This window comes from Neophocaena asiaeorientalis, unplaced genomic scaffold, assembly GCF_003031525.2.
Source record: "Neophocaena asiaeorientalis asiaeorientalis breed wild unplaced genomic scaffold, Neophocaena_asiaeorientalis_V1.1 scaffold30, whole genome shotgun sequence".
Lineage (NCBI taxonomy): Eukaryota > Metazoa > Chordata > Mammalia > Artiodactyla > Phocoenidae > Neophocaena > Neophocaena asiaeorientalis.
The window spans coordinates 6,823,103-6,836,646 of NW_020174923.1; the positions used below are offsets into that span (position 1 = coordinate 6,823,103).

Below are 13,544 nucleotides of genomic sequence, written 5' to 3' on the forward strand. Positions count from 1 at the left end.
GGCCCGGGCGAGCCGGTGAGCGGGCTCTCCCCACAGTCCCCAGGGTGCCGGGGTCCCTGTGAGCGCCGTCGCGGGCCCGCCCCGCCGTGGGCCTCCGGGGCCCCTTCCCGCCTGTGGGGGGAGAGGATCCAGAAAAGCCTCTTGCCCGGGTCCTGGGCCGCCCCAGCCTGCGATGGCCTGAGGGGTGAGGGGACAGGCACCAGCCAAGGCCTGGGCTGAAATCTCCACGGGGACGCCGCCTGGACGTCCAGAAGCCCCACCCAGAGGAGATCCATCTCGGGGTGGGTGGGAAGCCGAGTGGAAGGAAACTAGATCCCGACAGCAGGGACTGAGCCAGGGTGACAAGAGGTCAGGAAGTTCCTGCTGCCTATCCCATCCCCCTTCCAGGCTGTGGTCAGCCTGCCCCTGCCGGGATGGCGGGGCACCTTTGGAGGCACAGAAGGGAGAAGGGTGGCTGGCGCCAGCCGGCTCCTGCCAGGTGCAGGGATGTGTGGGCTTGTCAACCCCAAGCTCAGGCTGGTTCTTGCTGCTCTCCTGTCCTGCAGGAACCCGCACTGCTGCCTGTCCTGTGTCCTGGGCTTCAGGCCCGGGATCCTGCCTGATGTGGGGCCTGGGGAGAGAGGGGGTCTGCAGGGTCTGGCCATCCTTCCGCTGCTGGTGAAGCTGGTGATTCCTTGTTTTCCTCTCACCAGCTCTCCCACCGCGGGCAGGGGGCAGAGGGAGAGGGGGCGGCCCCTAACCCCAAAGCCCTGTGTGAGAGCATCCGCTCACTCTTTTGCCGGTACCTGCAAGCCCAGAGGGGCTGGGACTGGATTCTGAGGGCCTAGCTAGGCCTCTGTCATCAGATGAGAAGCCCTAAAAATCAGCCCAGGGACTGTGTGTGACGGGAGAAGGACAAGAGGTGTCATGTGAACTTCTGCCCTGCCCACAAACCCGGCTTCAGGCCACCTGGGCATGAAGATGGTCTCACTCAGGGTGGGGGACCCCGAGGGCTGAGGTCGGCAGCTCCTGCGGAAAGCTGCTCGCCTCCAGTCCCGGGAAGGGAGAGTGAAGTGTCTCCAGCCGCGTTTCCCTCCTTTGCCCCAGCCACGCACCAGGCAGTGATTGTGACTCCTGGTTCCCAGTACCAAGGGAAGACCACTTCTCTGCTGGGGCAGAGGTGGAGCCGGAGCCCCCATCTCTGCTCTGCTCTGCTCTGCTCGAGTCTTCTGGAATGGACCTACCTGCTGGGAAACCAGGTCACCCTTGTTCCTGGGCTTGCCTGCCCCCCGGAGAACACAGGTGGGTCACATTAATGTTACATTTTGTGCTCAGGTGGAGGCTGGGTGCAGGTCTGTGAACAGGTCCTGCTCGTGGTATGGAAGGTGGGGAGGAGGAGGGGGGTGACAGTGATAAACAAGGGAAGGACCCACTCCAATGTGATGTAAGAACTTCTATTACAGAGAGAAGTACAGGAAAGGGCCTAGCCTAGCCTGGGGTAAGGGTCAGGGTAGCTTCCTGGAGGTGCTGCTGGAGCTGGATCTTGAAGGACCAACAGGACTTCTCTCTGGCTGAGGATTTTGGAATCTCTGTAGCCGGAGGGGGAACCAGCTTGCTGAGGGAGGGGCTGGGGGACAGAAAAGCTATGTGTGTGACCTGGGAATTGGGGGTGTATGGGAGGAGATAGCCTCCTTGTGGAAGGCCAAAGTCTTCAAGACAGCTCCCAGAGAGAGGCCAGGGCGAAGAGAGAACAAAGGTGCTTAGGGTTTCCTGGACTCTGATTGTCTGGGGGGCCTGGAGGGAGGAGAAACTAGCTCCATTGAAAGGTTCAGAGGGAAGGTAAGTGCAGAGCGAAGGTCAGAGTCCTGGACTAAGGGCATGAAAGAGACCTCTCCATAGAGGGGCCGGACAAGAGCAGAAGGAGAGGGGAACACAGTGGGGAGGGGCTGGGGAGTGCCGGGGTGGGGTGCCATGGGGGCAGCGGGAGGAAGTGAGGGTGGTGGAGGGAAGGCTGGCGGCCCTTCTGGGAGGAGGGGGAAGGTGGCAGGTCCGGGAGGACTGAGGGGCCGGGATGCGTGGGGAGGGGGGTGAGCTACCGGTAGAGCAGGGTGGAGAGACTTGACATTCACAGAGAGGATCAGGTGGCACCAGTGGCCTTTCCATTTGCCAAGGGAACAGAAATCCTGGAAGGGGTGAGAGCCAGTTTGCTGGAGGAGCCTGTGCCTGAGGTTTGCCCCGAGCATGGGGCCGAGCCAGGAGAATTGGAGCTGGGGGATCTCCAGGGCTAGTGTCATGTGCAGGAGCTAGGAGGGCAGGAGGTGCTCCCAGCCCACACACAGGACTCGAGGTCCCCCCCCACACACATATGCCCCCCACACACATATGCCCCACACCCTCCGGGGCTAGGGATGAATGGGCTGCTCCCCTTGGCAGGGCCCCTGGGGGTCCTCTGGGGAGGGAAGAGGCCTTGTGGCTGGAGAAGGGATTGGAGCCCGTGAAGGAGGCAGTTACAGTGGGTCCGGCTTAGGTGCTGTGTTAAAGCTCCTGGGCCCTGGGGTGGGGGGGAGGGGTGGGGTGCTGGGCTTGGCAGGAAGGGGGTTTCATATTTCTGGTAGTTTCCTGAGTTTCCATGGATCTTCCGGGCCTGCGGCTGAAAGGAGGGAGGCTTGGGAACAGGAGCTCCTGGGACCCTTTGGCTCTTTGGAGAGCCAGGATGGAGGGGACTGGAAAAGGGCTCGACATCTGGGGAGGGGGCTGGGGCTTTGCAGCCTGGTTAAGGCAGCTTCTGTGATGGGGGGAGTGGCCCGGGTGGTGGCGAGGAACCGAGGTAGGACTGAATCAAAGATGTGAGGGTGTGTGTATCTGTCTGCAGAGCATGCAACCCTGTGAGTTTGTGTGTGTCCTTACGTCTGTGTAGCATGTGTCTGTCTGTGTGCATTTGATTGTATGTCTCTAGGCTTGTCTGAATTTGTCTCTTTAAGTGTGTATCTGTGTAAGTGTGTGTCTGTGTATGTCTGTGCACATCTGTATGTGTGACTGTGCGTGTCTGTGTGTCTCTAGACTTTTCTGTATGTGTCTATGTAAGTGTGTGTCTGCACATAAATCTGTGTGCCTGGGTGGTTCCGTGTGTTTCTCTCTGCCTGTCTGTGTGGTGTGTGTCTGCGTGTGTATCTTTTTTTTTTTTTTTTTTGGCTGTGTTGGGTCTTCGTTGCTGCACACGGGCTTTCTCTAGTTGCGGCGAGCGGGGCTACTCTTCATTGCGGTGCACAGGCTTCTCATTGCGGTGGCTTCTCTTGTTGCAGAGCACGGGCTCTCGGTGCGCGGACTTCAGTAGTTGCGGTGCACGGGCTTAGTTGCTCCGCGGCATGTGGGATCTTCCCGGACCAGGGCTCGAACCCGTGTCCCCTGCATTGGCAGGCGGATTCTTAACCACTGCGCCACCAGGGAAACCCTCTGCGTGTGTGTCTGCGTAAGCCCTCGTGTAGCTGTTCTGTGTACGCCCCTGGGGGCCCCAGCCCTGTCTTGTTCACCTCAGCCGTCACAGCAGCACTGACAGGGAACCTGGCTGCTGATGTGGCATCGCGAAAGCCCGTGTTTGTGAGCAGGAAGCCTGGTTATGAATGTTCGGAAGGTATCTGTGTGCGCCTGTGTGCCGTCGGGGCTAGGCTGGCTCAGACACCTGCTCCATTCTGGAAGCGACTGTCGAGTGCTTGCCACGTGGTGTGTGCGGGCGGGCCAAGGCTGGCTGGGAGGCCCCACCTGCCGACCACTAAGTGATGTAACAACCAGAAAGAATTCCACGCACCTGCCTTGTCTCACTTATGGCTCACCTCCTTGCCCCTCCTGTCCCTCCCTCCAGGCTTGCTCTGGGAAGTAGGTGAAAGGAGATGCCCAGGCCAGCGCATGGGCCTCTGGCCACCTCCCAGGGGGCGGTGCCCCTCTGTGATACCTGGTGCTGGGGCAAGAGGAAGGGACGGTTTCAAGCACCCAGGGAAGGTGGCAGGTGGGCCAAGGGAGGGCTGGCAGCTCCATTCTGTCCCTTCCCCAGGCGGCCCGGGCAGTAGGAGCAGTGGCCGCGAGGCTGTGGCAGCAGCACTTGGAGCCGAGGATGCCCCAGGCCCTGGAGTGTTCGGAGGGCTGCTGGGCCTGGATGGTGCTCCTGGCGTCTGTGGTGACCCAGGGCCTCACCCTGGGCTTCCCCACATGCATCGGCATCTTCTTTGCTGAACTGCAGCGTGAGTTCCAGTCCAGCAACAGCGAGACCTCCTGGTTCCCGTCCATCCTGACAGCCATGCTCCACGCAGGGGGTGAGCAGCCAGGGGAGGGCTGGAGGGAGGGATGAAAAAGAGCCTGGGTGGGGGAGGAAGCCACAACCTCCCTGGCCTCCTGGGTCCCTCTCTCGGAGGCCACAGGTTTTGCCCTGTGCTGTGTATCCCTAAGACCTCCTCTGATTTCAACAGGGCCAGTTCCCCTGCCTGGAGTCTGGCGGGCCTGGGCTGGACTGGGCTGGGGAGGGGCAGAGGGTGGAGAGGCCCCTAAGAGGTAAAGCCGGTCCCCTTGATGACCGTGGGAGGATGGATCCAGACTGTAGGCGTGCCGGGCACTCAAGCACAGACTGGAGGAGGAGCGGCTTGGGGTCCTGCTGGGTGACCTCTCGGAACCTCAGTTTTTTCCTCTGCAATATGGGAGTAACACCCAGTATCCCATCCTGCCCACCTCCCACACAGGATTGCAGAGAAGGTCACATGAGGTCCCGGCCAGGTCTGAGAGCCAGGGCAGTGGAAGCAGCTGTGAGCTATTAGTATTCTGGAGACCCTCATCAGGGCTTCAGGATGGGAAGGAGGGCTCAAGGAAGACACCAGGAGCAGGAGGGGGGCAGGGCAAGAGCCCATCTTTCACCAGGAAGCAGAGGGGGTGTTGCAAGGGCTGGGGAGACGGAGAGAGGGCTTCCCCAGGGATGTGAGCACCTCACCCTGACCCCAGGGAAAGGGAAGGGCAGGGGCTGCACAGGAGGGTCCTCCACAATAGCCTTGGGCTCCTGGAAGATCTCCAGGGAGAGCTCCACAGGCAGTTCCCTCAGAGGGGCCCGGTCAGCTAGAGCTGGACCTCACAGCCCACCGGGTTCTCCCCACGGGTGTGTTTGCCTGTCTCAGCTGATCCATCTCCCTGCTTACCACCTGCCCTGACCTCCACCTGGCACCAGCAGCCTGCTTGTTATTCCAGGTCCTTCCCTCGAATGGGGAGGGAAGTCAGACTGGGATAGAAGCCACCCTCACTGCAATGACCCCTGAACACGCTGCCTGGCAAGGAGCAAGGCCAGGCCTGGCCCAGACCGCATAACCTTTTTGTCAGCAAGGTTGAGCAGAAGTGGGAATCTCAGACAGTTCCTTCCCTGCAGTCAGAGAGTGGCCTGGGCCAGGGGCTGGGAGCCAGGCATTCGCTGGGGACCTCACTCCCCTACCAGCTTTAGACTCATGCCTAGCAGGTGTGCCAGCATCTCAGTGGGCCCGGGACTCCTGTCTGTCTGTCTGTGTCTCACACACACACACACACACACACACACACACACACACACACACACACCTTTAGCCCACGCTCATTCAGAGTATCATGGAAATTTTAAACTTGAAAGTGTCCTTGATCCTAAGTACCTCTCACCCCCACACATTTTAGAGGTGAGGAAAGCAAGCACAAAGTACAAGGCCTTGCCGGTGTTGCAGAGTGAGTTCAGGGTGGAAGCAGAAACACCTTGCTTCCCAGCGCCCCACCCAGCGCCCTCGGCTGTCTCGGCTGAGCTGGCACACATCCCAGCCCCTCACTCCCAACTCGATGACGCAGGGCTTTCCCCAGTGTCACCTTTCCAAAGTCAGGCCAGAGTATGAGGTGGGAGAGATGTGTAAGTCAGCAGTCATGTCCACTTCAAAGCCTTGCCTCTCCCTCTATGGCTGCCTCTCCTTGATTACCTCTGAGGACGGGCCACTCACTTCCCATGTTCGCTCCCATACTCGTACTGGCTCACACCCACACATCCTCTCTCCACGCCAAACACACAGACACACACCGAGTGCACACACACACGTTCCTTGTCCCTTTGGCTGCTCTCTGGGAGAGCAACTCTGGAGAAACTCTGCTGTGTGTACTCAGGGGCAGGGTACTTGGTGAATGGGGCCCTGTGAGGTGACGAGAGCAGGCGGCCAGGACTGGCTTACTTCTACTCTGGGTCTGCACTGGTGCGAAAGCAGCTCAGGGTGGGGGTGGGTGAGGGAGAACAGGCCCCTCTCTAGCAGGAGCTAAACATCTGGGTGCAAGACTTTGGTGATGGCTGGAGGGGGTTGGGGGGAGAGGGTACCCCACCTGCGTTTCTCCAGAGTGCCCCAGAGGCCAGAGCCAGTAGGTGAAGGGTGGCCCAGGGCCCCAGGCTGCCCACCCTGGACAGGTTGAAGGATGGTGGGAGGGCTGTGGCCAGTCTTCCTGAGGATGGGGGAAGGGGGAGCAGGGGCTGGAGGCGGCGCTCACCATGATTTAACTGCCCTGGGACCCTCGCCCACCAAGACAGACCCCCATGAGGGGCGTCCACCCAGGTCACAAGCCAATCCCATTTCACCTGGACAGAAGCAGCCTCAGGTCAGTGCAGTGAACGGCCTCAGTCTGTACCTCCGGGGATCCTTGTCAGGGTCAAACGGAATATTTGCAGCACCTCACCTCACAGCTGGCCAGACATCACCCAGTCTGACCCCTCAGTCTCTGGGGGAGGAAACTGCAGCACAGAGAGGGATTGGCGTTGCTTGGCCCGTCGCCAGTCTGTGGCAGGGCGGGGCTCAGAACCCAGGTCTGTATGTTCGGGGGCTTGTGCCCGTTAAGCCACCTGCTAGTTCCTGCTGGGACCCCCTCCCAAGCCCACTGTCCCCCTCCCTCTGACCTTGTCATTTTGCTGCCCCCTGCCGGCTGCCCCCTCCGCACAGGACCCTTGTGCAGCATCCTGGTGGGACGCTTCGGCTGCAGAGCGACGGTGATGCTGGGCGGCGTGCTGGCCAGCCTGGGCATGGTGGCCGGGTCCTTCTGCTGCACCCTCGGCCAGCTCTACCTCACGGCAGGCTTCATCACAGGTGACTGTCATTCCATGTCGAGAATTGCTGGGTAGCTACTGGGTGCAAGATTGAAAAGGGCCAGGCACAGTGAACAGGGCAGGCGAGGCACCACGTCTTCTGGGGCCGCCTCCAGTCACACGAGGGAGAGGGACAATGAACAGAGGAGTAAGAAGGATCACATCTGATCATGATGAGCCCCTGAGGAGACAGGACTGCAGATGTGATAGTGTCCCGGCTCGCTTGGGGGTGGGTAGAGATTAAACAAGTAAAGAGGTAGAATAACTAAAGCAGCCAATGTGGAAGATAAAGCAGGGTTGGGGGAGGTTGCTGGTTTCAGCAGGGCGGTCGGGAAAGGCCCTGCAGAGAAGGTGGCATTTGGGCAGAAGGAGGTGAGGGAGGCTGCCAGCAGGCTGTCTGGGGAAGAGCATTCCAGGCAGCAGGAACAGCAAAAGCGAAGGCCCAGAAGTGCTCGAGGAGCAGCGCGGAGGCCGGCGAGGGTGGAGGGGCGTGAATGAAGGGTCAAAGGGGTCGGGGGGTGGGGGGACCAGGAACAGGTTTAGTTCCTAAAAGGCTGTGTAGTGAGATGGGAAGCCATGTGAGGGGTTCGGGCAGAGGGACGTCATCCAGCCGCTGTTTGTGAAGCACTGAGCACTGCTCTGGCTGCGCTGTTGAGAATACACCATAGGGGGCTGGGCTGGGAGCAGAGAAGAGGCAGGGGCGTGGTCACCACCCAGCCAGGAGGTGGTGGTACCTTCAACCAGGGTGGTGTGGCTGGGGTGATGGGACGTGGTCGTGTTCAGGACTGCATGTGAGGTGCAGAGAAGGAGCCAAGGATGACCCAAGACCCAAGAAGGGTGATACCAAGGGGAGGATGGAAGAATGCAGTAGCCACTTAACAGTGGGAAACTAGGGAAGGAGCAGGTTCTCGGGAGGATGGGAAGCTCAGGTTTGGACACATCCGGTCTGGAGTTCAGGGAACAGGCCTGAGCTGGAGCAGGCAGCTGGGGAATCCTGAGATGGCTCGTATTCAAGTCTCAAGATGAGGTATCGCCCTGCTGTCACTAAGGGAACAAGGGAGGACGGATGTAAAGGACAGAGGCCTGAGGCCCAGGACACGGACACTCCAGTGGTTAGCGGCCTGGGCAGGAAGAAGTGACAGAGAGGGAGTGGGGTTTCTTGAGAGAGGAAGTGAGGAAAGTGTGCAAGCAGGAGGGAGTGATCGACTGTCAAGCCACTGATGGATCAGACCCAGTGGGGATCAGACTCCATCTTTGGCTTTGCAAAGTGGAGGTTGGCGGCTTTGATAAGAGGAATCCTGGAGCAGAGGTAAGGATGAAAGCCTGATTGGAACAGGTTCAAAAGAGAACAATAGGGCCGTTCCCAGGTGGCCTAGTAGTTAGGATTCTGGGCTTTCACTGCCGTGGCCCAGGTTCGATCCCTGGTCGGGGAATTGGGATCCCACAAGCCATGTGGCACGGCCGAAAAAAAAAAAAGAAAGAAAGAAGAGGAGGGGGGAAACTGGAGACAGTGGAGATAAAGTATTTCCAAGAAATTCTGATATAAGGGGAGAGCAGAGAAATGGACCAGTACCCAGAAGAGACTGTTGTCAAGAGTTTTGTTTTAATGGGAGAAATAACAATGAAGGAGAATGATCTAGTAAAGAGAGGATAATGGATGCCGCAGGAGAGAGAAATTGCTGGAGGGATGTGCCTTCAAGTAGACAGGATGCAGGGCAGGAGTGGAGGGGTGCCCTTGACTGGGAGCACGGACTATCCATTGTCACGGATGGGAAGGCAGGTGGTCAGCTGGCAGTGCGGGAGGGAGGTGTCGGGGTGCTCAGAGGAGGAAGGCCTGGTGGTCATCTAAGAGCAGGGACAGTAAACGGTTGAGGGAACTACAGTGGCACCGTGGGTGGCCCGAGGGCCCGCCTGAGGCCAGTGGTCACAGCGTGGTTGTGAACTTTCTCTCCAGCACGTTCAGCTGTGCACGGAGTGGGGGGCGAGGTGGCGTCCAAGCTGAGTCAGGAGAGGAAAGTCTGAGGGAAGCATATTCCAGGCAGAGGGAATGGCAACTGCAAATGTCCGAGTAGGTGGGCAGCTTAATGTCCAGAGGAAGAGAAAGAGACTGATGGGGCTTGATCATGGCGAGTGACAGGGGAGAGTGGCCTGAGATGGCACCCAAGGGGTGGCCAGGGGCCAGACCGTGCAGAGCCTTCCAGGGCAGAGTAAATGCTCTGGCTTTTTTTCTAGGTGTGATGGGAAATCTTGGGAAGGTGTCTTAACCTGATTTAGGGTTTTGAAAATCCCCCTGGTGCTGTGCCAGCGGGAACAGGTGTGCCCCTGGCAGCCTTGAGAGGGCAGGTCTGAGGGGTGGGATGCTTCTAGGGAGGTGGTGAGGTAGGCTGATTCCATCTTAAATCCCTGGGGACCTGGAAGTGGGTCTGCGCTGGAACGGAAGGAGAACAGACCCGGGACCGGACCCCAGGGCCCCTGCACTGGGTGCGCCCTGGAGCTGGTCCTCCCCTCTCCTTCCGCAGGCCTGGGCATGTGCTTCAGCTTTCAGTCAAGCATCACTGTGCTGGGACTGTACTTCACCCGCTGGCGGGTGCTGGCCAACGCGCTGGCCTCGGCGGGTGTCTCCCTGGGCATCATGCTCTGGCCGCTGCTCTCCCGCTGTCTCCTGGAGGACCTGGGCTGGAGAGGCAGCTTCCTCATCTTCGGCGGGGTCCTCCTCCACTGCTGTGTCTGTGGGGCCATCCTGAGGCCCGTGCCTGCCCGTGTGACCCCCGAGACCAGAGATGGCCTCCCTCCACCTTCCAGGAGACCCGCACGAGGCTGCCCGGCAGCATGCGGTCGGGCCATCCAGCGCCACCTGGCCTTCGATGTCCTGCGGCACAACGTGGGCTACCGCGTGTACACCCTGGGAGTCGCCTGGATGATCATGGGTTTCCCGCTGCCCCACGTCTTCCTGGTGCCGTATGCCATTTGGCACGGGGTGGATGAACACAGGGCGGCCCTGCTCATCTCCATCATTGGCTTTAGCAACATCTTCCTGCGGCCCATGGCTGGGCTGGTGGCAGGCCGGCGGGACTTCGCCAGTCACCGCAAGTACCTGTTCAGCCTGGCGGCCCTGCTCAACGGGCTCACCAACCTGGCGTGCGCAGCGTCGGCCGACTTCCGGGTGCTGGTGGCCTACTGCCTGGTGTACAGCGTGTCCATGAGCGGCATTGGTGCTCTGCTTTTCCAGGTCCTCATGGACATTGTCCCCATGGACCGGTTCTCCAGCGCCCTGGGCCTCTTCACCATCCTGGAGAGCATCTCCATCCTCATCTCCCCGCCACTGGCTGGTGAGGCCCTGGGAGGGAGGGCAGCCAGGTGTGGCCTGGGCAGGGCGTGGGGGGGCGGTGCAAATAGGAACAGTCTGGAGACTTGGGCCCCCTCCAGCATCTCAGGGTTAGCGACTTGGAATCTGTGATTTTCTTGAGCACCTCAGGGGACTGGCTGTAGCCTGTTCCGCAGCTGGCACTCGGGGTATGAACAGTGAAAAGTAAGGATTTTCATACCAGACTTATCTCAGTCCTTTGTCTTCCCCTCTGTACCTCTGGTTTCTTATCAGTAAAGTGGGGATGACAGTAGAATCTACCTCACAGGCTTGTTGTGGGGATCACAAGTGTCATATAGCAAAGAGCTTAGTAGAGAGCCTGGCACACGGTAAGTGCTATGCACACGTCTGCTGTTCTTAACATCCTCTCCCTGTGGGGCCCGGGCAAGTCATTTTCCTTCTCTGAGCCACAGTGTCATCCGCAAAATGCAGACGAGAACACCTGCCACACCCATCCCTACACCTGTGCCAGTCACGGGGTGGGCAGGGCTGAAGACAGAGAACTAGTCCCCGCCTCTCAGGGCTTACCTGAGAGGTGATTAGAGCAAAGAGGCCCCTTTGTGATCATAATGGTGATTTGTGCCGGGAGGGAAACGAACAGATACGGAAGCAGGGACCCACAGGAGTGGACTTGCTGGGCAGCTGAGCGTGTGACATTCAGAGTAAAAGGGAAGGTTTGTGAAGCCCGTGGTGCTGGGGGGCAGTCAACAGACAGCCCGGTTATTATAGTCAGACAACGGGGACTCCTCCCAAGTGTGGCATTGGAAGTCCCAGTTTCCAAGGGCGTTGTCGAAGCCGACAAGCGGGGAGAGCAATCCAGGAGGAGGTATGGCGGGCCTGGGGTAGGGCTGAGCAGATATCCCAGACGCCACTGGCCCTTGAGTCCTTGGCTTCCTGCCACCAAGGGTAAAGGAAACATGCCCTTAAGTGCTCGTCTGGCCGCCCAAGGGCTCTTCCTGCCCGGACTGGGGCTGGTTTAGTGTTTCCTTTCCTTTCATTCAACAAATACCTAATGAGTTCCCACTAGGTGCCAGCCACGGTTCCTAGTGCTGGGGATGCAGCAGAGACAACAATAAAATCCCTGCTCTCACAGAGCACACAATTTAGCGGGGGTGAGGGGGCGTGGGCGGGAGGCCTGGTAGCCAAGGGCAGTGGCCTAACTTGCTCTCTGTCCCCTAGGACTCCTCCTAGACACCACCAGCAACTTCAGCTATGTTTTCTACATGTCAAGTTTCTTCCTCATCTCAGCCGCCCTCTTCATGGGTGGCAGTTTCTGGGCCCTGGGGAAGATGGAGAGGCAGGGCCCGCAGGCTGAGGTGCAAGGAGCTGTCACAGAGGCTGCTCCAGAGCAGGGCCTCAATACGGAGGACACAGACGGTCCCAAGAAGCGGCTGCGCGTGGAGATCGTGTATGTGACCAGCGTCTGAGGCCCGGGATCACTCACATGTGTGACCGGCATCTGAGCCCTGAAGTCAGTGAGTCCTGCCTCAGCCCAGGAATGTCCAGCTACTTCGCCAGAGGCTGGGGTGAAGGGCTGCCCAGAAAGCCTGAACCAAAGGCCATCTGGGTTCTGCACGTCGGGACTCGGCCAGGAGTTGGGACCTTAGAGGCTGACCTCCAGAGGCTCAGGGTCCTTCTAACCAGCAGAATCCAGGAGCGGGTCCTCCTGACGTTTTTGCCGGGGCATCAGAGCACCCAGGGCCCAGGAAGGTGGGTCTGCGCCCAGCTCGGGTCCGTCACGGCTGGCTTGGCTCAGCTGGCTGCCTACGCCGCTGCTATAGAGCTCAGTACACTGGACCCTCAAGTCCGGCCTGGGTGCCTCCCCTGTGATCTCTTTGTCCTTCACCCTCTAGACAGCTCCGCAGAGCTCAACCCTCCTCCGAGTCTCTCCTGCCCTCCTTCTTCCCAGGTGGCCCAGCCCTTGCCCGCAGGGCTGCCCCCAGCACAGGTTGCTGGACCTCATGCTACCTGGAACCTTGGGAAGAAGGGCTTTGGGAGAGAATGTGTTGCAGTGGTGGAGGGCCAGGCTGAGCGTCGGCCTGGATGCAGGATCTGGACAGATTAAATGCCAGGTGGAGCACCCATCCTGGCGACAGTGCAGAAAACTGGAGGGGAGCCCCTGGCTTGGGTCCTAGAGGCAGTGAAGTCTGAGGGCCCCCTGCAGACTCAGCAGGGCCTGCTCTAGGGTCTCCTCCCTCCTCTGCCCCATCCTGTATCTTGGCTGGGAAGGTCAGTGCTGGGGGGAGCGGGAGAGCCACACATCAGACCAGGGGAGGAAGGATTGCTAGGCAGGGCCCCAGGACCTCTGTGGAAATGGAGCTGCTTTTGCAGCAGAAGCCCTTTCACTCCCCTCTCCTGTCAGCCTTTTCTCCCTGCCGTGTCAGAGGTGTCAACCCTGGGATAAGTGGCTGGCTGGGCCAGCTGCCAGGCCACCCCTGCTCCCCACTGGCCTGTGCGGCTGGCCTGGAAGTCAGAGCTTCTCCCCCAGACCGGCCGGCCGCCGCTTATTCTTTTTGCTGGTGCCTTCCCTGAGGTCATCAGCCGGGCCCAGGCTTGTCCCAACAGTGTACCAACTGAGTGAAAGGAAAAACAGAGTTTGTTTCAATTACACACAGAAACAGTTTCTGCAGCGGGTTATAAACCCTGTGAACTAACGAAGCTAGAAAAGAGGCCTGGAGTAAGTTTTCCCCCATCCCCCTTCAGGGCTACTCCCACCAAGAACCTTGTTTGTTGATTCAAGCTCAACCAGGTTTCAACAAGAAACCCTTATCAGGAGAATAGATTTTCTTTTTATGACCCGACTCCAGCCTTCCTCCTGCATGAGTCCAACTGGCGTGAGTCAGCATCCTTGGGGATGTTGTCTTTTCCAGGACTCATGAGTGCCCCCTTCTGGCCAAAAGAGGTAGTACGGAGGTGAAGCAAAGGGCTCTGGGCTGGAATAGAGACCTAAATTCACGTTTGACTCCGCCATAATCTGCTCTGTGACTCTGGACCATCTCTGGGCCTTGAAAAAGGAGGAGGTTGGCCTAGATAAGTTAAAGCCTCTTCCAGTTTGAAAAGTCTGATCCTGAAGACCCCCCATTGCCTCCCTGCCCC

The 13,544-nt window shown here is 59.3% G+C and overlaps 1 protein-coding gene across 3 annotated transcripts; it reads left to right on the forward strand.

Moving 5' to 3' along the window:
* On the forward strand, positions 1-13,403 carry SLC16A5 (solute carrier family 16 member 5). 3 transcript variants are annotated; one of them, XM_024761246.1, is made up of 6 exons: positions 1-15; positions 1,087-1,281; positions 4,214-4,286; positions 6,942-7,085; positions 9,604-10,413; positions 11,628-13,403. In XM_024761246.1, exons 3-6 carry the CDS (start codon positions 4,271-4,273, stop codon positions 11,873-11,875), a joined length of 1,218 nt encoding a protein of 405 aa, XP_024617014.1. In that variant the 5' UTR covers positions 1-15; positions 1,087-1,281; positions 4,214-4,270; the 3' UTR covers positions 11,876-13,403. The 3 variants fall into 3 exon arrangements, with proteins under 3 accessions (XP_024617014.1, XP_024617015.1, XP_024617016.1); XM_024761247.1 differs by lacking the exon at positions 1-15 and having other exon boundaries at positions 1,111-1,281; positions 4,028-4,286; XM_024761248.1 differs by lacking the exons at positions 1-15; positions 1,087-1,281 and adding an exon at positions 1,757-1,818 and having other exon boundaries at positions 4,028-4,286.
* The last annotated feature ends 141 nt before the right edge of the window (positions 13,404-13,544 follow it).